Source organism: Caretta caretta, chromosome 13, assembly GCF_965140235.1.
Source record: "Caretta caretta isolate rCarCar2 chromosome 13, rCarCar1.hap1, whole genome shotgun sequence".
Taxonomy (NCBI): Eukaryota; Metazoa; Chordata; order Testudines; family Cheloniidae; genus Caretta; species Caretta caretta.
This window is the reverse complement of record NC_134218.1, coordinates 37,018,051-37,044,664: the sequence shown is the minus strand read 5'-3', so window position 1 is coordinate 37,044,664 and position 26,614 is coordinate 37,018,051. Positions and strand designations below refer to the sequence as shown.

Below are 26,614 nucleotides of genomic sequence, written 5' to 3'. Positions count from 1 at the left end.
TTACTAATACACCATGGCCTTTCTTCTCCTGTGTCACTTTCAGCTGATGAGCTCACTGTTTATATCAGAGGTCTGTGTTATGGGCTCCTCAGTCTATGACCTTTCACTTTGCAATATTAAATTTCATCCCATTTCCATTACTCTGGCCCTCAAGGTTATCCATTTCTTTCTGTATAATATTCTGATCTTTCTCAGGATTAACAATGCCTCCCATGAGGCATTTCCTGAACCAATGAGGCATTTTCATGCACAATTTCCATGAGGAAATTTCACGCCGAGGCGACTAATGAAAATATTAAATAAGATCAATCTAAAGACTGATCCTTGAGAAAGTCCAGTAGTAACCTGATTCCATCACCTTTGATCAGAACCTGTTGCTGTCTCCCCTTTACCCAGTTTGTTATCTACTAAACATAGTCTTCTCCAATTTAATTAATATTTCCCATGTGCTATTGCCTCAGGTGCCTTGCTGAAATCCAGACATTTTAGATTTAACACAGTCTCCTTGTCTAATAATCAGTTATTTATAAAGGAAAGAGACCAGATTAGTCTGGCATGACTAAAAGATAGATAGATAGATAGATAGATAGATAGATGATGCCAATTTTACTTTACATAAATCATATATCAAACTCATGTAAAGTCTTTTTTTTTTAATTCTTAAGACAAAATATGCTGAAGAAGAGATGAGAAATGACACCTCCGTGGCCAAATTTGTCCTGCTGGGGTTCTCTAACCACCCAGACACGAATCTCATTCTCTTCATGGTGTTTCTATGCATTTACATCATCACAGTGCTGGGCAACATCCTCATCATCATCATCATAAATGTCGATCCAGCCCTTCACACGCCTATGTATTTCTTCCTCAGGAACTTGTCCTTCCTGGAGGTCTGCTACACCTCGGTCACCCTGCCCAAGATGCTGGCCAACCTCCTCTCAGAAGACAAAACCATATCGTTTGTTGGCTGTGCAGTACAGATGTATTTCTTTCTATTCTTTGCTGTTACTGAGTGCTTTCTCCTTGCATCTATGGCATATGACCGCTACAGTGCCATATGCAACCCTCTGCGCTACACGGCTATCATGGACAAGAGGGTTTGCATCCAGCTGGCTTTGAGCTCATGGATCTGTGGCGTCCTGGTGGCCCTGGGGCACACAATCTTTGTCTTCACACTTCCTTTTTGTGGGTCCCGGGTGATCAACCACTTCTTCTGTGAGATCCAGCCGGTGCTGAAGCTGGTGTGTAGGGACACCTATTGGAACGAGATCCAGATCATTGTGGCTGCTGCCTTCGTCCTCATGATGCCTTTCATGATGATCCTGGTATCCTACATCTGTATCATCTCCACCATCCTGAAAATGCAGTCCGCCGAAGGCAGGCGCAGAGCCTTCTCCACCTGCTCCTCACACCTCATTGTGGTGACCTTGTTCTACGGGACAGCCCTTATCATGTACGTGCGCCCCAAGTCCAGCTTCTCTCCAGATGTGAACAAGTTACTCTCTCTGTTCTACTCAGTGGTGACTCCGATCTTGAACCCCATCATCTACAGTCTCAGAAACAAGGAGGTGAAAGATGCCTTGAGGAAAACAGGGATGAAAATATTCCATCCACAAAAATAGACATTTTTCCTCCAACTGAATTATTCCCTGGGGAATATCTCAGCTCTCAAGAGACTCTATGTTGCTAAAGAGACTGAGAGACAGCTCAGCATTACATAGCAATTTATCACATCGAATGTAGTGTTGGTCTACTTTTTCTGAAATTTGTATTTTAATGACATTTTGTCATTAAGATTCTGAATTTCAACAAATAAATCTGTGAATCTTGTAGAAAACAAAAGAAAATAAATGAAAAATGCAAATAAAAAATAAAAGGAAATTACACTGCTGCCTCCTCCCATTGTTTCACCAGTTCTAATTGAAGTATATCTGCATTGCATAGAACCGCCCCCTCCCATTTTAATTAGAGTTGGTTGAAATTTTCTGAGTTTCCCAAATATTTCTCCTCCCAAAAGTTAATGACAGAAATGGGTAGAGAAACTTGAAAATGTTTTGCAATTTTCTCTTCTCCCTCAGTAGATTAGTTCAATTATTTAGAACTTTCCATTAAATTTCAAAAAACGCTTACAAAGGAATTTCAGATATCTCAAAAAGAATGTCAACAATCACTCTCTCCCATTTGTCAATCTTTTCTAATTCAGCAACATCTTAGACTATCCTTAATATCAGAATATCCTTAATCATAAGATTGCACATGGGTCACCTGAGGTCTAAGAGGAAACCTCTATTGCTGGTCAATTCATTTTTGTCATTCTCTGGTCCTGGGACATGCAAAATCATTAATCACGGCATCTTTTCCCCCAGGAATTCATTGTGAGTAAAGGCTACATCCACTTTGATGAGTTTTTCTCCCCCTCACAAAACCTAACTTTTAGGTACATAGAAAACCATGTGGATTCACAAAGCCTGGGTTAGGGGCTCAGGTTCCCTACTCAATGAGTGGAGGTATATAGGCACCAAATAATAGGTTCCACAAAAGCCAGGATGGTGAGTGGGGAGCTGCCTAAACTAGCTAACAGGAGATGCTGAGTAGAGCGGTGTGTGCTAAGCCCTGCCCCTCAACAGGAAGGCAGCACCTAGGTCCAGGATGAAGTTAAGTGCATATCTTTGCTTGGGGTCTACAGCCAGGAACTGTCTCCTGGAGGTAGGTTCTGGAGGGGTTTCTTGCATGAAACAATGTAGGAGGAGTTGGGTGCCACAGCAGCTTCCTTATAACTTTTAGCTTAGAGGCTTTGGTACTTACCTGGGAGGTGGGAGACCCCCCCCAGTTCAGTTCTCCAACTGTCTGATGAGGAGAAGGTATTTGTAGAGGGGTTTTCCCCCCCGGGTGAGTGCCTTAACCATTGAGCTGTGGGATATTCTGCTGGGGGGTTCCCTCAGCCTCTCCTATTGAATTAAGTTCTGCTTTCCATAGATAATTAAAGAGTCAGCAGAGCAGGGAAATTGGGTCCTTGGGCTGTCACCTTCCAGTGGTGTACCCCAACCACCGCCCTGCAGGGTCATCCTCACATGCTCTCTGGCCCAATTAATATGTACGCTTTTATTAAAAAAATGAAACAGCGGTAGCTGGAGAGATTGAGGGGGACCTCTGTTAGAACATCCCATAGCCCAGTGGTTAGGACATTGCCCTAAGAGGTAGGAAATACATGTGCAAATCATTTCTACTTGTTGTTGGTTGTTAGCCAGTACAGGAGATGGTGATCAAACTGCCCAAAAAGTCCACAGACTCAGTTCAGTGGTGAAGGTGCTTGGCCAGGTTTATTGTTAACGAAGTCTGGTCCTAGTGCCCTGGCTCAATGGTTACAGTTATAGTAGCACATGTACACCCGTTACAATGGACAAGCTCAGCGAGCAGCAGGACTTCCCACTCCTACCTAGGCCAGACTAAGAGTTAAGGTGAGTCATCCCAACATTTATAGACTGAGACAAGCAATCTGGGATAAACAACTTACACACCACGTTACATGTTTCATGACATGTTTGTTATCTCCTATTGTACCTTTCTCCTGATGTTTCAGACAACATATCCCTATTCATCACCTCAGTCAAACCATTTTATCGTGTTCTAGGTTGGGGTGTTCTTGTGGTGGCCTGCTGGAATGTGTTTCATATTCAGTGTGTTTTAGTGATGCCAGCAACGATGTTTGCTTTCTTTGCAACAGCATTACACTGTTGACTCATATTTAGCTTGTGATCACTATGTGATCCAGACCCCTTTCCGCAGTACCCCTTCCTAGGTAGCCATTTCCCATTTTGTATGTGTGCAAGTGATTGTTCCTTCCTAAGTGGAGTACTTTGCATTTGTCCTTATTGAATTACATCCTATTTACTTCAGGCCATTTCTCCAGTTTGTCCAGATCATTTTGAATGTTAATCCTATCCTCCAAAGAACTTGAAACCCCTTCCAGCTTTGTATCACCCCCAAATTTTAAAAGTGTACTCTCTATGCCATTAACTAAATCACTGATGAACCGGACCCAGAACCGATCCCTGAGGGACCCCACTCGTTATGTCCTTCCACTTGTTTTGACTGTGAACCACTGATAACCACCACCTGGGAATGATTTTCCAACCAGTTATGCACCCACCTTACAGTAGCTCCATCTAGGTTGTATTTCCCTAGTTTGTTTATGAGAAGGTCATATGAGACAGATCAAAAGCTTTACTCAAAAAACAAAAGACAAGATATACCACACCTACCAGTTTCCCCCTATCCACAAGGCTTGTTACCCTGTCAAAGAAAGTCATCAGGTTGGTTTGACATGATTTGTTCTTGACAAATCCATGCTGACTGTTATTTATCACCTTATTATATTCTAGGTGTTTGCAAATTGATTGCTTAGTTATTTGCTCCATTATCTTTCTGGGTACAGAATGAACTCCCGGTATGACACTTTGGCCAAAAGAACTAATTCCATCCTGTGATGTATAAACAGTGGAATCTTGAGAGGAGGAGAGAGGTTATTTCACCACAGTATTTGCTACTGTTGTCACCACTGCTGAAATACTGTCTAGTTCTTCTGTCCACAATTCTATTGATAACTTTGAGAGGTTTCAGAGAAGAGCCATGAAAATGATTAAGGGATTAGAAAAGCCTGCCTTATAGTGATAGACTAAATGAGCTCAATCTGTTTAGCTTTAGAAAGAGAAAATTAAGGGGTGACTCAATTGCAGTGTAGAAGTATCTACATGAGGAACACATATATAATGGTGGGCTCTTCAGACTAGAACCAAAAGTTCTTACATTATCCGATAACTAGAATTTGCAATAAGACAAATTCAGACCAGAAGTAAGGAGTAACATTTTTTATGGAGGAGGCAATTACCCATTGGAACAATTAACCAAGGGTCATAGTGGATTGTCCCTCACTGACAATTTTTAAATCAAGGTTCTATGTGTTTCTAAAAGATCTGTTCTACGAATTATTTTGGGGAAGTTCTGTGGACTGTGTCATACAGGAGGTCATACTCGATCATCACAATGGTCCCTTATGTTCTTGGAATCTTTGAATCCATTGGCGTAAAGAGAGGCTGCTGTGCTCACACCCAGAGCCTTACAACAGGGTACCTAGAGCTTGGGCATTTAACTACCTTTGTGAATCTAACCCTAACTCTTCCTCAATTTAAAGAAGTATGGGCTGGATGAATGGACTATAAGGTGGATGGAAAGCTGGCTAGATTGTCGGGCTCAACGGGTAGTGATCAATGGCTCCATGTCTAGTTGGCAGCCGGTATCAAGTGGAGTGCCCCAGGGGTCGGTCCTGGGGCCGGTTTTATTTAATATCTTTATAAATGATCTGGAGGATGGGGTGGATTGCACACTCAGCAAGTTTACAGATGACACTAAATTGGGAGGAGTGGTAGATACGCTGGAGGGCAGGGATAAGATAGAGAGGGACCTAGATAAATTAGAGAATTGGGCCAAAAAAAATCTGATGAGGTTCAACAAGGACAAGTGCAGAGTCCTGCACTTAGGACGGAAGAATCCAATTCACCGCTACAGACTAGGGACTGAATGGCTTGGCAGCAGTTCTGCGGAAAAGGACCTAGGGGTTACAGTGGACAAGAAGTTGGATATGAGTCAACAGTGTGCCCTTGTTGCCAAGAAGGCCAATGGCATTTTGGGATGTATAAGTAGGGGCATTGCCAGCAGATCGAGGGACGTGATCGTTCCCCTCTATTCGACATTGGTGAGGCCTCATCTGGAGTACTGTGTCCAGTTTTGGGCCCACACTACAAGAAGGATGTGGAAAAATTGGAAAGAGTCCAGCGGAGGGCAACAAAAATGATTAGGGGCCTGGAACACATGACTTATGAGGAGAGGCTGAGGGAACTGGGGATGTTTATTCTTCAGAAGAGAAGAATGAGGGGGGATTTGATAGCTGCTTTCAACTACCTGAAAGGGGGTTCCAAAGAGGATGGCTCTAGACTGTTCTCAGTGGTAGCAGATGACAGAACAAGGAGTAATGGTCTCAAGTTGCAGTGGGGGAGGTTTAGGTTGGATATTAGGAAAAACTTTTTCACTAGGAGGGTGGTGAAACACTGGAATGCGTTACCTAGGGAGATGGTGGAATCTCCTTCCCTAGAAGTTTTTAAGATCAGGCTTGACAAAGCCCTGGCTGGGATGATTTAGTCGGGGATCGGTCCTGCTTTGAGCAGGGGGTTGGACTAGATGACCTCCTGAGGTCCCTTCCAACCCTGATATTCTACATTCTCACAAAGAGGATATGAGTCGTGGGGCAATGTTTCCATGTTCCCATTGACTTGCATTAAATGCCAGATTTTCAAAGTATTCAGGTAATTCAGGTGCCTAATTCTGAGTCAACTCAATGGGAATTAAGAACATACATACCTCAATAAACGTGGGCCTGGCTGCCTAAGTCACTTTCAAAAATGGTACTTAAGCTTGTAAATCAAAAAGATGTTTAGAACATTATTTAGATTAGCTTGATTAGCAAATTTCACTCTTGATTAGTTAGGAGCAGGTTTTGCCAGTCTTATTCACATTGAAAATAATGGGGCTTCTGCAGATGAAGGAACAATTTATTGTTTTTAAGAATCTTCCCTCTGCCCTTGTGAAATTGTCATCTGTTGAAAGCAGCACTGGCTCAGTCCATTAATTGTGGTGCGATGCCAGCATTCTGCCATTGTCCTTGGGTGGGAATTGCATATACTTAGTGGCATTTTGCTGGAGGCATCCTGCATTTGAACCAAACACTGAGGTCCTTGTTTGGTTATGAGAGGTGGAATTTGGAAATTTGTCCATGGGATTTAGGAGCTAAGGCACCAGCTGGATGTCTGTCCCAAAGATGCAGAACATTCAATGCCATATTCTACTCTGTTGAAATCATTAAATGTTTGGCACTGATTTCAAGAGGAGAAAAAGTACAGTATTCCCTTAATAATTATGTTGTCACTTTATATAATGAGGCACCTGAGGTGTATCAAAGCTCAGGTCCCTGGGGCTTCTAAAGAAGCTGTTAAATATTCCAGTTCCATCTGTGACAGAATTCTTTGGTAATCATAGAGAGGACATGAATGTGGGATACAGACCAGGTGAGAAATTCCTTGATTTGTCAAGAATTATGTATATTTCCTTTGGATTGTTCTAAGTGAGCTCAACCTAGATGAGTCTTGTGAAATCCCTATTATTTCTTGAATTGAAATGTGCTCTGTTTTAAAGTCCTGAGTTCAATCGCATTTAACGTAAACACTGGGTAACTCTAGTGCAGTTAATTGTAGAACTGTGTGAAAATATTCCAACTCAACAATTTTCCATCAGATAATTCTGGTTGGATGGAATGAAAGCCTTTTACATGGGAATGTATTAATTTTATCTACATTTTGAAATATCATTATCAAAATGTTTTGTTTGTTCTATTCTTTTCTAATCAAAATGATAACACTGAAAGATATTATTTGACCTTATTAAAATGAAACATTTTTACATTATTGAAATGAAACATGCTAACACATGCTTGTAAGGTTCAAAGAAAATATTTTTGACTATATCATTCCTCATAAAAAAATCTGAGCATTTGCCTTTTGTCCTGATTTGAGATTTAATGAAATTTTGAAAACTCAGCATTTACCATGGGTCATAAATTCAATTTTTTGACCAAATATACTTAATACTCTGAAACAGGCAGATGAATTGCTTGATTCTGATCTCATTTTCCTTGGTTTTCCACTAATGGAACCACAAGACATCAGAAGAAGATCTGATGGGATAGATGTAGAGCTACCATGTCTTCACTCCTGTTTTTCACTGGTGTAACTGCATCAATTTGAGTGAGTCACCCAAGGAGAAACTATGGTATCAGTACTTATTCATGATTTTCCTCCATTTATAGACAGGAGAAACATGCCCTAAATAATTGTTGATTGACAAAGGCATTTGGGAGACTCTCAAAATATTTATTCAGTTCAGTTTGGGACTTTCAAAGGAGCATAAGGAAGTTAAATTTCAGTGAAGAGTAGGTCTCATACAGATGATAAGATAAAATCAAATAAAATTAAAATAAAAACTGCATTCAGTAATGTTATACCAATAAAATAAAGACCAGTAGGATCTTATTAAAGGGGATACGGCAAAATGCCACATGTATTGTGAATACAGAAAGAACCAGAGTAAGCAGTCAGCTACAGCTATAACATTCCATTCACTCACACATGCACACACAAGTTCTGCAAGGTTGTTATAGTTACCAGCCGAGGAGTTGCTGGTGCCAAGTCACTGGCCAGGTAGCCTGGACACGAGGGTGGAGCCATGTCAGATGCGCATCCAATGCTCCTGGAGGGTGGTTGCAGAACCAGACTCAAAGTTCTCAGTTTTTAGGTTCTGTTTTTATAGGAATTCACTACTATACCAGTCTATGGAATCTGCTTCATCACGCTGCTTTTACTTTTGAAATGATAATCAATCACCATTCCCTCGTTTGAAGTGATGTTTAATCAGCACATGGTACATCTGTGACAGCTTGGTGTTATCTCATTCTTCGGTTCTTCATTCCCATCTTCACTCTTGGGGGTGTTTGGGGGTGGAGTGTGGATTCCAGTTTGCCCTCAGGGCCACCCAGTCATTTCACTCCATACTTTCTTTAGACAAGTGATATTAGGGGTTGTAATTTTCAAGCTGGCACTTCGAAGCTTTTATCATCCATCCAAGCCAAACATACATTTACATTCTCCCTCTATTTCACTTAACATACTTCCTATTACATCTCCATTTTATTACCTATCCTTCCTTTAACATAACCCTCCTACAATCATGACAGGTCTCAATATATCTGTCCATACCACTTGCTACATAGGAAGAGAAAACAAAGAAGATAAAGAGTACTAAGGCTTAAATAGAGACTGGGAGTGGCTAAGTCATTATGCAAGGTAGCCTGTTTCCTCTTGTTTTTTCCTACCCCCCCCCCAGATGTTCTGGTTTAACTTGGATTTAAACCTGGAGAATGGTCAGTTTAGATGAGCTATTACCAGCAGGAGAGTGAGTTTGTGTGTGTATGGGGGTGGGGGGGGATGTGAGAAAACCTTGATCTATGCAGGAAATAGCCCGACTTGATTATGTAAAGAGTTGTCACTTTGGATGGGCTAGCACCAGCAGGAGAGTGAATTTGTGTGGGGGGGTGGAGGGTGAGAAAACCTGGATTTGTGCTGGAAATGGCCCACCTGTTGATCACTTTAGATAAGCTATTACCAGCAGGACAGTGGGGTGGGAGGAGGTATTGTTTCATGATTTCTGTGTGTATATAAAGTCTGCTGCAGTTTCCACGGTAAACATCTGATGAAGTGAGCTGTAGCTCACGAAAGCTCATGCTCAAATAAATTGGTTAGTCTCTAAGGTGCCACAAGTACTCCTTTTCTTTTTGCGAATACAGACTAACACGGCTGTTCCTCTGAAACCAGTACTAAGGGTGAGAGCCAACAAGTCTTTTTGTTATGTTCCGGAGGACAGATGTTTTTACAAAGTTCTTATCACTTCTCAGAACAGACTGTTTGTCTAGGGATGCACTGGTACAATTAGCACTGACCTTCTAAATTTCACAGAGAAGCATTTATTTCAATTAGTGCAGCCTTGGTGTGTTAGCTGCAAAATGCCACATCTTTTTCCAATGGTCAGGCTCAGTTTAGGTCCTGCTCTGAACTATGCTGTTCTATATCAAAATGAACATTGATTTCTATTTTAATCCAACAGTAATACCGATTCCTTTTTAAGGTACACATTCAAGAGAACAATAACCCTTTCCAAGCATGACTAGATGTCTTACATCAAAGCTTTGTCTTCAGTGGTGGCACGGGGTAGGGTACAGGACAATGTGTATATCTCTATGCCACAGTGAAAGGAAGTCCGTGATCACACTGCTGTGTGTAGTTATTAGGGCTGCTGATTAATTGCAGTTAACTCGTGATTAACTAAAAAAATTAACTGTTATTAAAAAATTAATCATGATTAATCACACTGTTAAACAAATAGAATACCCATTATAATTTATTAAATATATTTGGATGTTTTTCTACATTTTCAAATATATTGATATCTATTACAGCACAGAATACAAAGTGTACAGTGCTCACTTTATATTATTATTTTATTACAAATATTTGCACTGTAAAAATGATAAAAGAAATAGTATTTTTCAATTCATCTCATACAAGTACTGAAGTGCAATCTCTTTATTATGAAAGTGTAACTTATAAATGCAAATTTTTTTGTTCCATAACTGCACTCAAAAACAAACCAATGTAAAACTTTAGAGCCTACAAGTCCACTCAGTCCTACTTCTTGTTCAGCCAATTGCTAAGACAAACAAGTTTGTTTACATTTACAGGAGATGCTGCTGACTGCTTCTTATTTACAATGTCACCTGAAAGTGAGAACAGGTGTTTGCATGGCATTTTTGTAACCGGCGTTGTAAGGTATTTACATGCCAGATATGTTAAGCATTCATATGCCCCTTCATGCTTCAGCCAGCATTCCAGAGGGCATGCTTCCATGCTGATGATGGTCCTTAAAAAAAAGGTGTTAATGAAATTTGGTACTGAACTCCTTGGGGGAGAATTGTATGACTCCTACTCTGTTTTACCCACATTCTGATATATATTTCTTTTTATAGCCATCTCAGATGATGACCCACCACATGTTCATTTTAAGAACACTTTCACAGCAGATTTAACAAAATGCAAAGAAGATACCAATGTGAGATTTCTAAGGACAGATACAGCACTTGACCCAAGGTTTAAGAATCTGAAGTGCCTTCCAAAATCTGAGAGGGACAAGGTGTGGAGAATGCTTTCAGAAGTCTTAAAAGAGCAACACTCCGATGGGCAAACTACAGAACCCGAACCACCAAAAAAAAAATCAACTTTCTGCTGGTGACATCTGACTCAGATGATGAAAATGAACATGCGTTGGTCTGCACTGCTTTATCATAGAATCATAGAATCATAGAATATCACAGTTGGAAGGGACCTCAGGAGGTCATCTAGTCCAACCCCCTGCTCAAAGCAGGACCAATATCCGACTAAATCATCCCAGCCAGGGCTTTGTCAAGCCTGACCTTAAAAACTTCTAGGGAAGGAGATTCCACCACCTCCCTAGGTAGCGGATTCCAGTGTTTCACCACCCTCCTAGTGAAAAAGTTCTAGGGAAGGCAAAAAGGGTTTGATGTTTCCCTCTGTTGTTATCAGGACCAGTGATCTGCTAGATCACTCCAATCTTCGACTCTGGGAGCCAGCCTTACCCTGCTCTGCTGTGATCAACCCTAATCTTAAAAACTTCTAAGGAAGGAGATTCCACCACCTCCCTAGGTAACGCATTCCAGTGTTTGACCAGCCTCGTAGTGAAAAAGTTTTTTCCTAATATCCAACCTACACCTCCCCCACTGCAACTTGAGACCATTACTCCTTGTTCTGTCATCTGCTACCACTGAGAACAGTCTAGAGCCATCCTCTTTGGAACCCCCTTTCAGGTAGTTGAAAGCAGCTATCAAATCCCCCCTCATTCTTCTCTTCTGAAGAATAAACATCCCCAGTTCCCTCAGCCTCTCCTCATAAGTCATGTGTTCCAGTCCCCTAATCATTTTTGTTGCCCTCCGCTGGACTCTTTCCAATTTTTCCACATCCTTCTTGTAGTGTGGGCTCAAAACTGGACACAGTACTCCAGATGAGGCCTCACCAATGTCGAATAGAGGTGAACAATCACGTCCCTCGATCTGCTGGCAATGCTCTTACTTATACATCCCCAAATGCCATTGGCCTTCTTGGTAACAAGGGCACACTGTTGACTCATATCCAACTTCTTGTCCACTGTAACCCCTAGGTCCTTTTCTGCAGAACTTCTGCCAAGCCATTCGGTCCCTAGTCTGTAGCGGTGAATTGGATTCTTCCGTCCTAAGTGCAGGACTCTGCACTTGTCCTTGTTGAACCTCATCAGATTTCTTTTGGCCCAATCCTCCAATTTGTCTAGGTCCCTCTGGATCCTATCCCTACCCTCCAGCGTATCTACCACTCCTCCCAGTTCAGTGTCATCTGCAAACTTGCTGAGGGTGCAATCCACCCCATCCTCCAGATCATTTATAAAGATATTAAACAAAACCGGCCCCAGGACCGACCCCTGGGGCACTCCACTTGATACCGGCTGCCAACTAGACATGGAGCCATTGATCACTACCCGTTGAGCCCGACAATCTAGCCAGCTTTCTATCCACCTTATAGTCCATTCATCCAGCCCATACTTCTTTAACTTGCTGGCAAGTATACTGTGGGAGACCGTGTCAAAAGCTTTGCTAAAGTCAAGGAACAACATGTCCACTGCTTTCCCTTCATCCACAGAGCCGGTTATCTTGTCACAGAAGGCAATTCGATCAGTCAGGCATGACTTGCCCTTGGTGAATCCATGCTGACTGTTCCTGATCACTTTCCTCTCCTCTAAGTGCTTCAGAATTGATTCCTTGAGGACCTGCTCCTTGATTTTTCCAGGGACTGAGGTGAGGCTGACTGGCCTGTAGTTCCCAGGATCCTACTTCTTCCCTTTTTTAAAGATGGGCACCACATTAGCCTTTTCCCAGTGGTCCGGGACTTCCCCCGATCACCATGAGTTTTCAAAGATAATGGCCAATGGCTCTGCAATCAAATCCACCAACTTCTTTGGCACTCTCGGATGCAGCGCATCTGGCCCCATAGACTTGTGCTCATCCAGCTTTTCTAAATAGTCCCAAACCACGTATTTCTCCACAGAGGGCTGGTCACCTTCTCCCCATGCTGTGCTGCCCAGTGCAGTAGTCTGGGAGCTGACCTTGTTTGTGAAGACAGAGGCAAAAAAAGCATTGAGTACATTAGCTCTTTCCACATCCTCTGTCATGAGGTTGCCTCCCTCATTCAGTTAGGGGCTCACACTTTCCTTGACTTTCTTCTTGTTGCTAACATCCCTGAAGAAACCCTTCTTTTTACTCTTAACATCTCTTGCTAGCTGCAACTCCAGGTGTGATTTGGCCTTCCTGATTTCACTCCTGCATGCCCGAGCAATATTTTTGTTCTCATCCCTGGATCCCTTTGGATCGTTATTGAGCAGAACCCCTCATCAGCATGAACGCATGTTATCTGGAATGGTGGTTGAAGCATGAAGGGACATACGAATCTTTAGCCCATCTGGCACTTGCCGGCTTGCAATGCCGGCTACAACAGTGCCATGCGAACGCCTGTTCTCACTTTCAGTCATACCCTGTATGCCTCCATAAGTACTGTGCAGTATAGATGTATCCATACAGCGAAACATGGACCCTAATCTTCCTTACCATACTGTAACATTTGTGCAACCCACTTGGGTCCAGTGAAGCTACTCCTAATTTTAGTCGTAGTGTCAGTAAAAGGACAATTGGTGGAAAAGAAAGGGATTGCAAAAGGTTTAGAATGTACGAAACAGGGAAAGGTTCATGGGTAGATAAAGAGAAGCACAAACAGAGGTGCAGGCATGAACGATGAAGGAACAAAGTGAATGAGATCAGGATTAAGGGCACTGAAGTCAATGGACTGTTGCCAACCTCATGAAAAGGAGATGAGAAGCAAGCCATCTCTCTAGCACAGTGTATAACATAATCATGCAGTGAAATTATGATAAACAAAGTCTGTGTTCTCAGCTGATGTATATTGACCTAGCTTCCCTGATTGTGCCACATGCCAGGAGAAAATATGCTAAGGGGTCATATGTTATTTTAACATACATGTTCTAAAAGACTTGGAAGCAGATTTTGATGTTAGTTCCACCAGAGTAAATCCATTGAAGGCATTTCAGATCACACTCGTGGTTTACACAAGTACAATTTTATCAGTCAAAGTTTCTTTCCTTTGATGCTAGTAAAAAGGTGCATTTACACTGAGGTTAGGAACATGCACCAATGTAAAGCTGTTGTGACTGAGAGGAGAATGTGAACCATCAGCCTTATTGAAGTTACTCTGGATTGACAGTGTTGTGACAGGAGAATTGGAACAAAATAGTGTTGGTCCTGATTCATATTAGACAGAGGAATGTATGTGTAGAGAGATAGGGGAAAAGTCATGATAGATAGATCAATTAGATTAGATGTCAGTTTGACTTGATTTAAAGTACCAAACTAATATGTAGTTTTTCTTTTCAAGTCTCAAGTTGAATTATACTGAAGAAGAAAATGAGAAAAAACACCTCTATGACTGAGTTTGTCATACTGGGCTTCTCTGATCATCCAGACATGAATCCTGTTTTATTCTTGGTATTTCTATGTATCTACATCATCACAGTGCTGGGCAACATCATCATCATTATCATCATAAGTGTGGATCCTGTTCTTCACATCCCTATGTATTTCTTCCTCAGGACCTTGTCTTTCCTGGAGATCTGTTACACATCAGTCACTCTACCCAAGATACTGGCCAACCTGGTCTCAGAGAGTAAAACCATGCCCTTTGCCAGCTGTGCTATACAGATGTATTTCTTTCTATTCTTCGGTGTTACTGAATGCTTCCTGCTTGCTTCTATGGCATATGATCGCTACAGTGCTATATGCAACCCACTACATTACACTGCCATCATGAATAAGAGGGTTTGCATCCAGCTGACAGGTGGCTCATATATCTGTGGCACCTTGGCAGCCATGGGGCACACAACTTTTGTCTTCACACTTCCTTTTTGTGGATCCAATGTAATCAATCACTTCTTTTGTGAGATCCAGCCAGTGTTGAAGCTGGTGTGCGGGGACACCTCTTGGATCGAGATCCTGATAATTTTGGGTGCTGCCTTCGTCCTCATGATGCCTTTCATGCTGATCCTGGTGTCCTACATCTGTATCATCTCCACCATCCTTAAAATTAGGTCCACTGAAGGCAGGCGCAGAGCCTTCTCCACCTGCTCTTCACACCTCATTGTGGTGACAATGTTCTATGGGACAGCCCTTATCATGTACGTACGCCCCAAGTCCAGCTTCTCTCCAGATGTGAACAAGTTACTCTCTCTGTTCTACTCAGTGGTGACTCCAATCTTGAACCCCATTATCTACAGCCTCAGGAACAAGGAGATGAAAGGTGCTTTGAGGAAAACAGGGATGAAGATATTTCATCCAGAAAAATAGACAATTTCCCTTCAACTGGATTATCCCCTGGGGAATATCTCACCTCTCAAGAAACTTTACAGCATGGAAGAAACCAAGAAACATTTCAGCATTATAAAGAAATTTATCTAATCAAATGTAGTGCTGGAGAAATTTTTTGAAGTTTGTATTTCAATTAATTTTTGTAATTAAAATTATTAATTTCAGCAAAAGAAACGAGGTTTTTTTTTCAACCCCCTTCTGGTCTAAAAATCTGTGACTATTTAGAAAAGAAAAGAAAATTACACTGCTTCCTCTTCACATTTTTTGACCTGTTCTAATTCCAGTATATCTATATTTTGCAGGAAAATCTCCCGTATTTAAATTAGATGTGACTGAAATTTTCTAAATCCTCAAAGATTTATCTTCCCTAAAGTCAAAGAGAAAAGCATATATTGGAGGAGCTTGAAAACGTTTTGCTATTATTTTTTCACCTTCAGTAGAAGTATTTCAAATTTTTAGCACTTTGCAATTAATGTCAAAATATACTTTCAAAGGAATTTCAGATATCTCAAAAAGAATGTGAACTATTATTCCCTACCTGCATGAATAGCTATGATATGGCTTCATATAATGGGGCATTTGAGGTGAATCAAAGACCAGGTCCCCAGGGTTTCTAAAGAAGCTGTTGAATTTTCCCATTCCTTCTGATACTGAATATGTTGTTGATGACAGAAAGGAGATGAATGTGGGCTATGGAGGAGGTAAGAAATTTCTTGTTTTGACTATATTTCCTTTGGATTCTTCTAAATGTGCTGAATCTAGATAAGTCTCCTTAAATTCCTATTATTTCTTGAGCTGAAATGCGCTCTGTTTTAAAGTTTCAAGCACAGATATTAAACTAGTGCAAAATCACAAGTGACTGTATTGCAGGTTGTCAAGGTTCCTTCCCCACTCTGAACTCTAGGGTACAGATGTGGGGACCTGCACGAAACCCTCCCCCCCAAGCTTATTTTTACCAGCTTAGGTTAAAACTTCCCCAAGGTACAAACTATTTTACCTTTTGTCCCTGGACTTTATTGCTGCCACCACCAAGCGTCCAACAAATATAACAGGGAAAAAGCTCACTTGGAAACGTCTTTCCCCTCAAAATCCCCCCAAGTCCTACACCCCCTTTCCTGGGGAAGGCTCGATAAAAATCCTCACCAATTTGCATAGGTGAACACAGACCCAAACCCTTGGATCTTAAGAACAAGGAAAAAGCAATCTGGTTCTTCAAAGAAGAATTTTAATTGAAGAAAAAGTAAAAGAATCACCTCTGTAAAATCAGGATGGTAAATATCTTACAGGGTAATCAGATTCAAAACATAGAGAATCCCTGTAGGCTAAACCTTAAATTACAAAAAGACACAAAAACAGGAATCTACATTCCATTCAGCACAACTTATTTTCTCAGCCAATTAAACAAAACAGAATCTAACGCATATCTAACTAGATTGCTTACTGACTTTTTACAGGAGTTCTGACATGCATTCCTGCTCTGGTCCCTGCACAAGCATCACACAGACAGAGAGAAACCTTTGTTTCGCCCCTCTCCAGCTTTGAAAGTATCTTGTCTCCTGTCATAAATATAAAGGGAAGGGTAAACACCTTTAAAATCCCTCCTGGCCAGAGGAAAAATCCTCTCACCTGTAAAGGGTTAAGAAGCTAAAGGTAACCTCGCTGGAACCTGACCAAAATGACCAATGAGGAGACAAGATATTTTCAAAGGCTGGGAGGAGGGAGAAAAACAAAGGGTCTGGGTCTGTCTGTGTGATGTTTTTGCCGGAGACAGGACAGGAATGGAGTCTTAGAATTTAGTAAGTAATCTAGCTAGGTATGTGTTAGATTACGATTTCTTTAAATGGCTGAGAAAATAGCTGTGCTAAATAGAATGAATATTCCTGTCTGTGTGTCTTTTTTGTAACTTAAGGTTTTGCCTAGAGGGATTCTCTATGTTTTGAATCTAATTACCCTGTAAGGTATTTACCATCCTGATTTTACAGAGATATTCTTTTTTATTTCTATTAAAAGTCTTCTTGTAAGAAAACTGAATGCTTTTTCATTGTTTTAAGATCCAAGGGTTTGGGCCAGTGGTCGCCTATGCAAATTGGTGAGGATTTTTACTAAACCTTCCCCAGGAAGTGGGGTGCAAGGGTTGGGAGGATTTTGTGGGGAAAGACGTTTCCAAACTACGTTTTTTTCAGGAACCCAGATAAAGTTTGGTGGTGGCAGTGGAAGTCCAAGGGCAAAGGGTAAAATAGTTTGTACTTTGGGGAAGTTTTAACCTAAGCTGGTAAAAATAAGCTTAGGAAGTTTTCATGCAGGTCCCCACATCTGTACCCTAGAGTTCAGAGTGGGGAAGGAACCTTGACATCTCCTCATTGGTCATTTTGGTCAGGTGCCAGCGAGGTTATCTTAGCTTCTTAACCCTTTACAGGTGAAAGGGTTTTTCCTCTGGCCAGGAGGGATTTAAAGGTGTTTACCCTTCCCTTTATATTTATGACACAGGTAATAGTAGAGCTGGTGGAAAATATTCCAACAGAACATTGGAACATTGTGGAAAATATTCCAACAGAACATTGGGGAAGGAGACCAAAGCCCTGAGGTAAGTGGGAAAGCGGGATACCGGGAGGAAGCACAGGCAGGAATGTCTGTGAGGGGAGGGCTCCTGCCTCATACTGGGAATGAGGGGCGATCAACAGGTTATCTCAAGTGCTTATATACAAATGCACAAAGCCTTGGAAACAAGCAGGGAGAACTGGAGGTCCTGGTGATGTCAAAGAACTATGACGTGATCGGAATAACAGAGACTTGGTGGGATAACTCACATGATTGGAGTACTGTCATGGATGGTTATAAACTGTTCAGGAAGGACAGGCAGGGCAGAAAAGGTGGGGGAGTAGCACTGTATGTAAGGGAGCAGTATGACTGCTCAGAGCTCCGGTACGAAACTGCAGAAAAACCTGAGTGTCTCTGGATTAAGTTTAGAAGTGTGTGCAACAAGAGTGATGTAGTGGTGGGAGTCTGCTATAGACCACCGGACCAGGGGGATGAGGTAGATGAGGCTTTCTTCCGGCAGCTCACGGAAGCTACTGGATCGCATGCCCTGATTCTCATGGGTGACTTTAATTTTCCTGATATCTGCTGGGAGAGCAATACAGCGGTGCATAGACAATCCAGGAAGTTTTTGGAAAGCGTAGGGGACAATTTCCTGGCGCAAGTGCTAGAGGAGCCAACTAGCTTTTCTTGACCTGCTGCTCACAAACTGGGTAGAATTAGTCGGGGAAGCAAAAGTGGATGGGAATCTGGGAGGCAGTGACCATGAGTTGGTTGAGTTCAGGATCCTGACACAGGGAAGAAAGGTAAGCAGCAGGATACGGACCCTGGACTTCAGGAAAGCAGACTTCGACTCCCTCAGGGAACGGATGGCCAGGATCCCCTGGGGGACTAACTTGAAGGGGAAAGGAGTCCAGGAGAGCTGGCTGTATTTCAAGGAATCCCTGTTGAGGCTACAGGGACAAACCATCCCGATGAGTCGAAAGAATAGTAAATATGGCAGGCGACCAGCTTGGCTTAATGGTGAAATCTTAGCGGATCTTAAACATAAAAAAGAAGCTTAAAAGAAGTGGAAGGTTGGACATATGACCAGGGAAGAGTATAAAAATATTGCTCGGGCATGTAGGAATGTTATCAGGAGGGCCAAATCGCACCTGGAGCTGCAGCTAGCCAGAGATGTCAAGAGTAACAAGAAGGGTTTCTTCAGGTATGTTGGCAACAAGAAGAAAGCCAAGGAATGTGTGGGCCCCTTACTGAATGAGGGAGGCAAACTAGTGACAGAGGATGTGGAAAAAGCTAATGTACTCAATGCTTTTTTTGCCTCTGTTTTCACTAACAAGGTCAGCTCCCAGACTGCTACGCTGGGCATCACAAAATGGGGAAGAGATGGCCAGCCCTCTGTGGAGATAGAGGTGGTTAGGGACTATTTAGAAAAGCTGGACGTGCACAAGTCCATGGGACCGGACGAGTTGCATCCGAGAGTGCTGAAGGAACTGGCGGCTGTGATTGCAGAGCCATTGGCCATTATCTTTGAAAACTCGTGGCGAACCGGGGAAGTCCTGGATGACTGGAAAAAGGCTAATGTAGTGCCAATCTTTAAAAAAGGGAAGAAGGAGGATCCTGGGAACTACAGGCCAGTCAGCCTCACCTCAGTCCCTGGAAAAATCATGGAGCAGGTCCTCAAAGAATCAATCCTGAAGCACTTGCATGAGAGGAAAGTGATCAGGAACAGCCAGTATGGATTCACCAAGGGAAGGTCATGCCTGACTAATCTAATCGCCTTTTATGATGAGATTACTGGTTCTGTGGATGAAGGGAAAGCAGTGGATGTATTGTTTCTTGACTTTAGCAAAGCTTTTGACACGGTCTCCCACAGTATTCTTGTCAGCAAGTTAAGGAAGTATGGGCTGGATGAATGCACTACAAGGTGGGTAGAAAGCTGGCTAGATTGTCGGGCTCAACGGGTAGTGATCAATGGCTCCATATCTAGTTGGCAGCCGGTATCAAGTGGAGTACCCCAAGGGTCGGTCCTGGGGCCGGTTTTGTTCAATATCTTCATAAATGATCTGGAGGATGGTGTGGATTGCACTCTCAGCAAATTTGCGGATGATACTAAACTGGGAGGAGTGGTAGATACGCTGGAGGGGAGGGATAGGATACAGAAAGACCTAGACAAATTGGAGGATTGGGCCAAAAGAAATCTGATGAGGTTCAATAAGGATAAGTGCAGGGTCCTGCACTTAGGACGGAAGAACCCAATGCACAGCTACAGACTAGGGACCGAATGGCTAGGCAGCAGTTCTGCGGAAAAGGACCTAGGGGTGACAGTGGACGAGAAGCTGGATATGAGTCAGCAGTGTGCCCTTGTTGCCAAGAAGGCCAATGGCATTTTGGGATGTATAAGTAGGGGCATAGCGAGCAGATCGAGGGACGTGATCGTCCCCCTCTATTCGACATTGGTGAGGCCTCATCTGGAGTACTGTGTCCAGTTTTGGGTCCCACACTTCAAGAAGGATGTGGATAAATTGGAGAGAGTCCAGCGAAGGGCAACAAAAATGATTAGGGGACTGGAACACATGAGTTATGAGGAGAGGCTGAGGGAGCTGGGATTGTTTAGCCTGCAGAAGAGAAGAATGAGGGGGGATTTGATAGCTGCTTTCAACTACCTGAAAGGGGGTTCCAAAGAGGATGGCTCTAGACTGTTCTCAGTGGTAGCAGATGACAGAACGAGGAGTAATGGTCTCAAGTTGCAGTGGGGGAGGTTTAGATTGGATATTAGGAAAAACTTTTTCACTAGGAGGGTGGTGAAACACTGGAATGCGTTACCTAGGGAGGTGGTAGAATCTCCTTCCTTAGAGGTTTTTAAGGTCAGGCTTGACAAAGCCCTGGCTGGGATGATTTAACTGGGAATTGGTCCTGCTTTGAGCAGGGGGTTGGACTAGATGACCTTCTGGGGTCCCTTCCAACCCTGATATTCTATGATTCTATGATTCTAACAGTTTTCCACCAGAAAATTCTGATTTGATTAAATCAAAACCTTTTACATTGCAACATATTGATTCTGTCTAAATTTGGATAGGACATTATCAGAAAATTTTGGCTATTCTATTCAATTCAAAATGATTGCATGGGAAGATATTATTAAAATGTACCAAAATGAAATATTGTTAGATGATAGAAATGAAACATTTCATCATGTATTCATAAGATTCCAACACAATATTTTTGGAACATATAATTTTGTAAAATAAAATCAGAGATTTTTGCCTTTTCATCCTGGTTTGTGATTAAATGAAATTTTGAAATCTTAGTATTTACCGTGGGACATAAATTCTGCTTTTTGAGCAAATGTAGTTAATAATATGAAAAAGGAAATTAATTCCTCAACTCTGATCTCACTTCATTGAGTTTACACGGATGGAACCATGTGGACTTCAATGAAATGACTGTGTACAGCAGAAGATGATCTCATAGGGTAGACGTTTAGCTACCTCAGCTTTCCTCCTGTTTTTTACTGGCGTAATTGCATTAATTGCTGTGAGTTTCATAGGGATAAGAGAGCGGAGAACCATGCTCTAAATAACTGTAATTTGATAAAGAGACTTAGACGACTATCAAAATATTTATTCAGTAATAATTCATTATTGGACTTTTGGTGAAGACTCAGGGTGCAATTTTGGTGAGAAGCAGGTCTCAAATATAACTAAAATAAAACAAAATTTAAAATTGCACTCAGTAAAAATGGATTCCCTTATATATACACATTCAAGAGGACAATACTTTTTACAGTCATGATCTAGATGGTTTACAGGGAGAGACATGTGTTCTCATCTTCCTTACCATAATGTAATGTTACTGCAACTCATTTAGCTCCAGTGAAGCTACTCTTAATTTATCGTACTGTAATTAAGCATAGAAAAGGGACAACTAAGGGAGGAAATGTTAGACTTCTATAAAATCATGAATGGTGTGGAGAAAATGAAAAGGGAAATCTTATTTATTCCTTTGCATAACACACAAACCAGGGATAACTCAATGGAATTAATAGGTAGCAGGTTTAAGACAAGCATAAGGAATTATTTTTTCATATGTACACAGCTATCGTGCAGAACTCATTGCCAGGGATGTTGTGAAGACCAAAAGTATAACTGGGTTAAAAAAAGAATTAGATAAATTCATGGAGGATACGTTCATCAATAGGTATTGCAGAGCCATTGGCCATTATCTTTGAAAACTCGTGGCGAACCGGGGAAGTCCCGGATGACTGGAAAAAGGCTAATGTAGTGCCAATCTTTAAAAAAGGGAAGAAGGAGGATCCTGGGAACTACAGGCCAGTCAGCCTCACTTCAGTCCCTGGAAAAATCATGGAGCAGGTCCTCAAAGAATCAATCCTGAAGCACTTGTATGAGAGGAAAGTGATCAGGAACAGCCAGCATGGATTCACCAAGGGAAGGTCATGCCTGACTAATCTAATCGCCTTCTATGATGAGATTACTGGTTCTGTGGATGAAGGGAAAGCAGTGGATGTATTGTTTCTTGACTTTAGCAAAGCTTTTGACACGGTCTCCCACAGTATTCTTGTCAGCAAGTTAAGGAAGTATGGGCTGGATGAATGCACTATAAGGTGGGTAGAAAGCTGGCTAGATTGTCGGGCTCAACGGGTAGTTATCAATGGCTCCATGTCTAGTTGGCAGCCGGTATCAAGTGGAGTGCCCCAAGGGTCGGTCCTGGGGCCGGTTTTGTTCAATATCTTCATAAATGATCTGGAGGATGGTGTGGATTGCACTCTCAGCAAATTTGCGGATGATACTAAACTGGGAGGAGTGGTAGATACGCTGGAGGGGAGGGATAGGATACAGAAAGACCTAGACAAATTGGAGGATTGGGCCAAAAGAAATCTGATGAGGTTCAATAAGGATAAGTGCAGGATCCTGCACTTAGGACGGAAGAACCCAATGCACAGCTACAGACTAGGGACCGAATGGCTAGGCAGCAGTTCTGCGGAAAAGGACCTAGGGGTGACAGTGGACGAGAAGCTGGATATGAGTCAGCAGTGTGCCCTTGTTGCCAAGAAGGCCAATGGCATTTTGGGATGCATAAGTAGGGGCATAGCGAGCAGATCGAGGGACGTGATCGTTCCCCTCTATTCGACATTGGTGAGGCCTCATCTGGAGTACTGTGTCCAGTTTTGGGCCCCACACTTCAAGAAGGATGTGGATAAATTGGAGAGAGTCCAGCGAAGGGCAACAAAAATGATTAGGGGTCTGGAACACATGAGTTATGAGGAGAGGCTGAGGGAGCTGGGATTGTTTAGCCTGCAGAAGAGAAGAATGAGGGGGGATTTGATAGCTGCTTTCAACTACCTGAAAGGGGGTTCCAAAGAGGATGGCTCTAGACTGTTCTCAATGGTATCAGATGACAGAACGAGGAGTAATGGTCTCAAGCTGCAGTGGGGGAGGTTTAGATTGGATATTAGGAAAAACTTTTTCACTAAGAGGGTGGTGAAACACTGGAATGCGTTACCTAGGGAGGTGGTAGAATCTCCTTCCTTAGAGGTTTTTAAGGTCAGGCTTGACAAAGCCCTGGATGGGATGATTTAACTGGGAATTGGTCCTGCTTCGAGCAGGGGGTTGGACTAGATGACCTTCTGGGGTCCCTTCCAACCCTTATATTCTATGATTCTATGATTCTATGATTCTATTTTTGAAGAAAGCCAAGGACACAACCCCATGCTCTGGGTGTCCCTAAGTTTCTAACTATTAGAAGCCAGGACTGGATGAGAGGGGATGGATCACTCATTAAAGGCTCTCTACTTGTTCACCCCTTCTGAATCATATTGCACCGTCCACTGTTAGAATACAAGATACTGGGCTAGATGGACCATTGGTCTGACTCAGCGTGAGCACCCTTACTTTCTGAAGTAAGAGTAGAATTGGTGAAATGAACAGGATTAGTAAAGTTTTAGGATATGTTTAGGAAGGTTAATGGGTAGATGAAATGGGGCACAAACAGAGGTGGAGGGATGAAGAAAGAGGGGACAAAGTAAATGAGATCAGGATTACTGGCACTGAAGTCAATGGACTGTTATCAGCTTAGTGCAGAAGAGAGGAGAAACAGGCCATTAGAGTATGTGTATATCTATCTATCTATCTATCTATCTATCTATCTATCTATCTGCTATAGAGTAGCACAGTGAATAGCATAACCCCCACACATGCTTTTCATATCAAGAGTTGGAATTGCCATGTAGTGAAATTATGATAAACCAGTCCATATGCTCAGTTGAAGTATATTGGCGTAGCTTCCCAGGTTGTGCCACATTCCTGTTGAGAATAAAAAAAACGGTGACATATTATTTTAACATACATGCTCCAAGAGACTTGAGTGCATATTTTGAAATTACTTACTCCAGTGTAACTCCATTGAACCTGATTCTAGTTGTACCTCTGTTTCATATAATTATAACATCACTGATTCAAGTATTTTTCCTCTGATGCTAGTATAGAACAGGTGCATTTCCACTGAGTTTATTAACATACACCAATATAAAGCCAGGGATACTGAGAGAAGAATGGAAACCGTTGACTTCAGCAAAGTTATTCTGGATTTACTGTGTTGTGATAAGATATTGGTCCAAAATGATGTCAGTCCTGATTCATATCAGACAGGCAGAGGGATGGTTCCATGGAGAGTTAGGTGAAAGAACATAGATTAATAGATAAATAGATAACTAGTACCAAACTAATATGTAGTTTTTCTTTTTATTTCTCAAGATGAGCTATGTTGACCGAGAAAATGAGAAATAAGACCTCTGTGACTGAGTTTGTCATACTTTGCTTCTCTAACCACGCAGATGGGAATATCATTCTGTTTGTGGTGTTTCTATGCATATACATCATTACAGTTATGGGCAACATCCTCGTAATTGTTGCCATAAGTATTGATCCGGCCCTTCACATCCCCATGTATTTCTTTCTCAGGAACTTGTCCTTCCTGGAGATCTGCTACACCTCGGTCACTCTGCCCAAGATGCTGGCCAATCTCCTCTCAGAAGACAAAACCATCTCCTTTGCTGGTTGTTGTATTTCTTTCTATTCTTTGGTGGAACAGAGTGCTTCCTCATAGCTGCTAAGGCCTATGACTGCTACTGTGCCATATGCAACCCACTGCACTACATGGCCATCATGAATAAGAGGGTTTGCATCCAGCTGTCTGGTGGCTCATGGATCCGTGGCACTCTGGTGACCCTGGAGCACACAATCTTTATATTCACACTTCCTTTTTGTGGATCCAATGTTATCGACCACTTCTTGTGTGAGATTCAGCCGCTGCTGAAGCTGGTGTGCGGGCCACCTACTGGATTGAGATCCAGATCATTGTGGGTGCTGCTGTCATCCTCACTCTGCCATTGTTGCTGCTCCTGGTGTCCTACACCTGTATCATCTCAACCATCCTTAAAATTAGGTCTGCCAAAGGCAGGCTCAGAGCCTTCTCCACTTGCTCCTCACACCTCATCATGGTGATGTTGTTCTACGGAATGGCCTTTATTATGTATAAGCACCCTAAGTCCAGTTTCTCTCCAGATGTGAACAAGTTACTCTGTCTGTTCTACTCAGTGGTGACTCTGATATTGAACCCCATTATCTACAGCCTCAGGAACAAGGAGGTGAAAGACGCCTTATGGAAAACAGGCATGAAGATATTCAGTTAAGACAGAGATTATTTTCCTTCATCAGGTTTGTCATCCGTGGGCTGTCTAAACTCTAATGGGACTTTACAGCTCTGAAGAGACCAAATGGCATTTGAGCTCTACAAAGAATTTCCCTTTACCGAACTGGTCAACCTGTTCTGAAGTATTGTATTTCCAGTAAATTTTTCATTAATATTTTGAATGTTGACAAAACAAATGAGGAAATATTAATTAATTTATTCCTTTTAAATCCCCTTCTGGTCTTAAAAACAAATAATTCTATTAAAATAAAGAAAAAGAAAGGAAAACTTTGATATGTCATCTCTCCCCTTCCCATTGTTTGAGCAGCTCTAATTCTGTAATTCAAGGATACCTGGATTTTATGAAAAAAGTCTCCCTTATTTTAATCAGAACTAGTTTAAATTTCGCATATGACCTTTTTCTCCCAAAAGCTGATGATAGAAATGTGTGTTGGGTAGAGAAACCTTTATGGGACATCAGAGGTCTAAGAGTAAATTTGCATTGTTGCTGTGATGCTTACCAGGGCAATCTAGGGTTGCTTATAGTGAAATCAAATGTAAGTTTATTAAATAAAACACAGATATTCAAATGATAGTAGGCAGAAGCATTGGAAACCAATGGTTACATATAAAATAAAATCATAACTGTGGTGTAGAAACCCCACACTGGGCAAGAAGGGGTTAAGGGATTATTTTGGGCTGAGCCAGTAGTCTCCTCCACTCCCCACACCCCCGCCCCCCCAATGCAGCAAATGCTCCATCTGATGGAGGCATTAAAAAACAGGGAATTAATTCATTTGAATCACAGAGCTGGAGGTGTGCAGACCTGCAGCCCATAGCTCCAGCAGTGCAGAGCAGAGGGAAGTCTAAAGGCTTCCCAACACAACTGCCCAAAGGGACCCTCCCTCAGGGAAGGGAGGACCTCAACAGAGGGAAAATTACTTTTTGGAGTGACCCAGCCCCTTTTTTTGCCTTCCTCATCATGCGGCATGGGTCACTTGCAAGCTTAAACTAGTGTAAATGGTGAATTCTCTGTAACTTTAAGTTTTTAAACCATGATTTGAATTTTACAAGCCAGGTTTTTTTTAACTCTTGGGAATAGCTAGGTTAAAAACAGAGTGGTTAAGATGACAAAAAGCAATATCTAACAGAAACTGGAATTAGCCAGATTGGAAGCTG

At 42.0% G+C, this 26,614-nt stretch overlaps 2 protein-coding genes and 1 pseudogene across 2 annotated transcripts; all 3 read left to right on the top strand.

The window, feature by feature from the left end:
- Positions 1 to 686: 686 nt before the first annotated feature.
- Positions 687 to 1,622, top strand: LOC125622055 (olfactory receptor 10C1-like). Its single transcript, XM_048819617.2, has one exon. It carries the CDS (start codon positions 687 to 689, stop codon positions 1,620 to 1,622), a length of 936 nt encoding a protein of 311 aa, XP_048675574.1.
- Positions 1,623 to 14,233: 12,611 nt separating this feature from the next.
- Positions 14,234 to 15,169, top strand: LOC125622037 (olfactory receptor 10C1-like). The gene has a single exon (XM_048819597.1). It carries the CDS (start codon positions 14,234 to 14,236, stop codon positions 15,167 to 15,169), a length of 936 nt encoding a protein of 311 aa, XP_048675554.1.
- A 9,351-nt stretch (positions 15,170 to 24,520) lies between these two features.
- On the top strand, positions 24,521 to 25,436 carry LOC125622038 (olfactory receptor 10C1-like; annotated as a pseudogene).
- The last annotated feature ends 1,178 nt before the right edge of the window (positions 25,437 to 26,614 follow it).

Coding starts and splice junctions, on each gene's coding strand:
- LOC125622055 (XM_048819617.2), top strand. CDS start 687: ATGAGAAATGACACCTCCGTGGCCAAATTTGTCCTGCTGGGGTTCTCT.
- LOC125622037 (XM_048819597.1), top strand. CDS start 14,234: ATGAGAAAAAACACCTCTATGACTGAGTTTGTCATACTGGGCTTCTCT.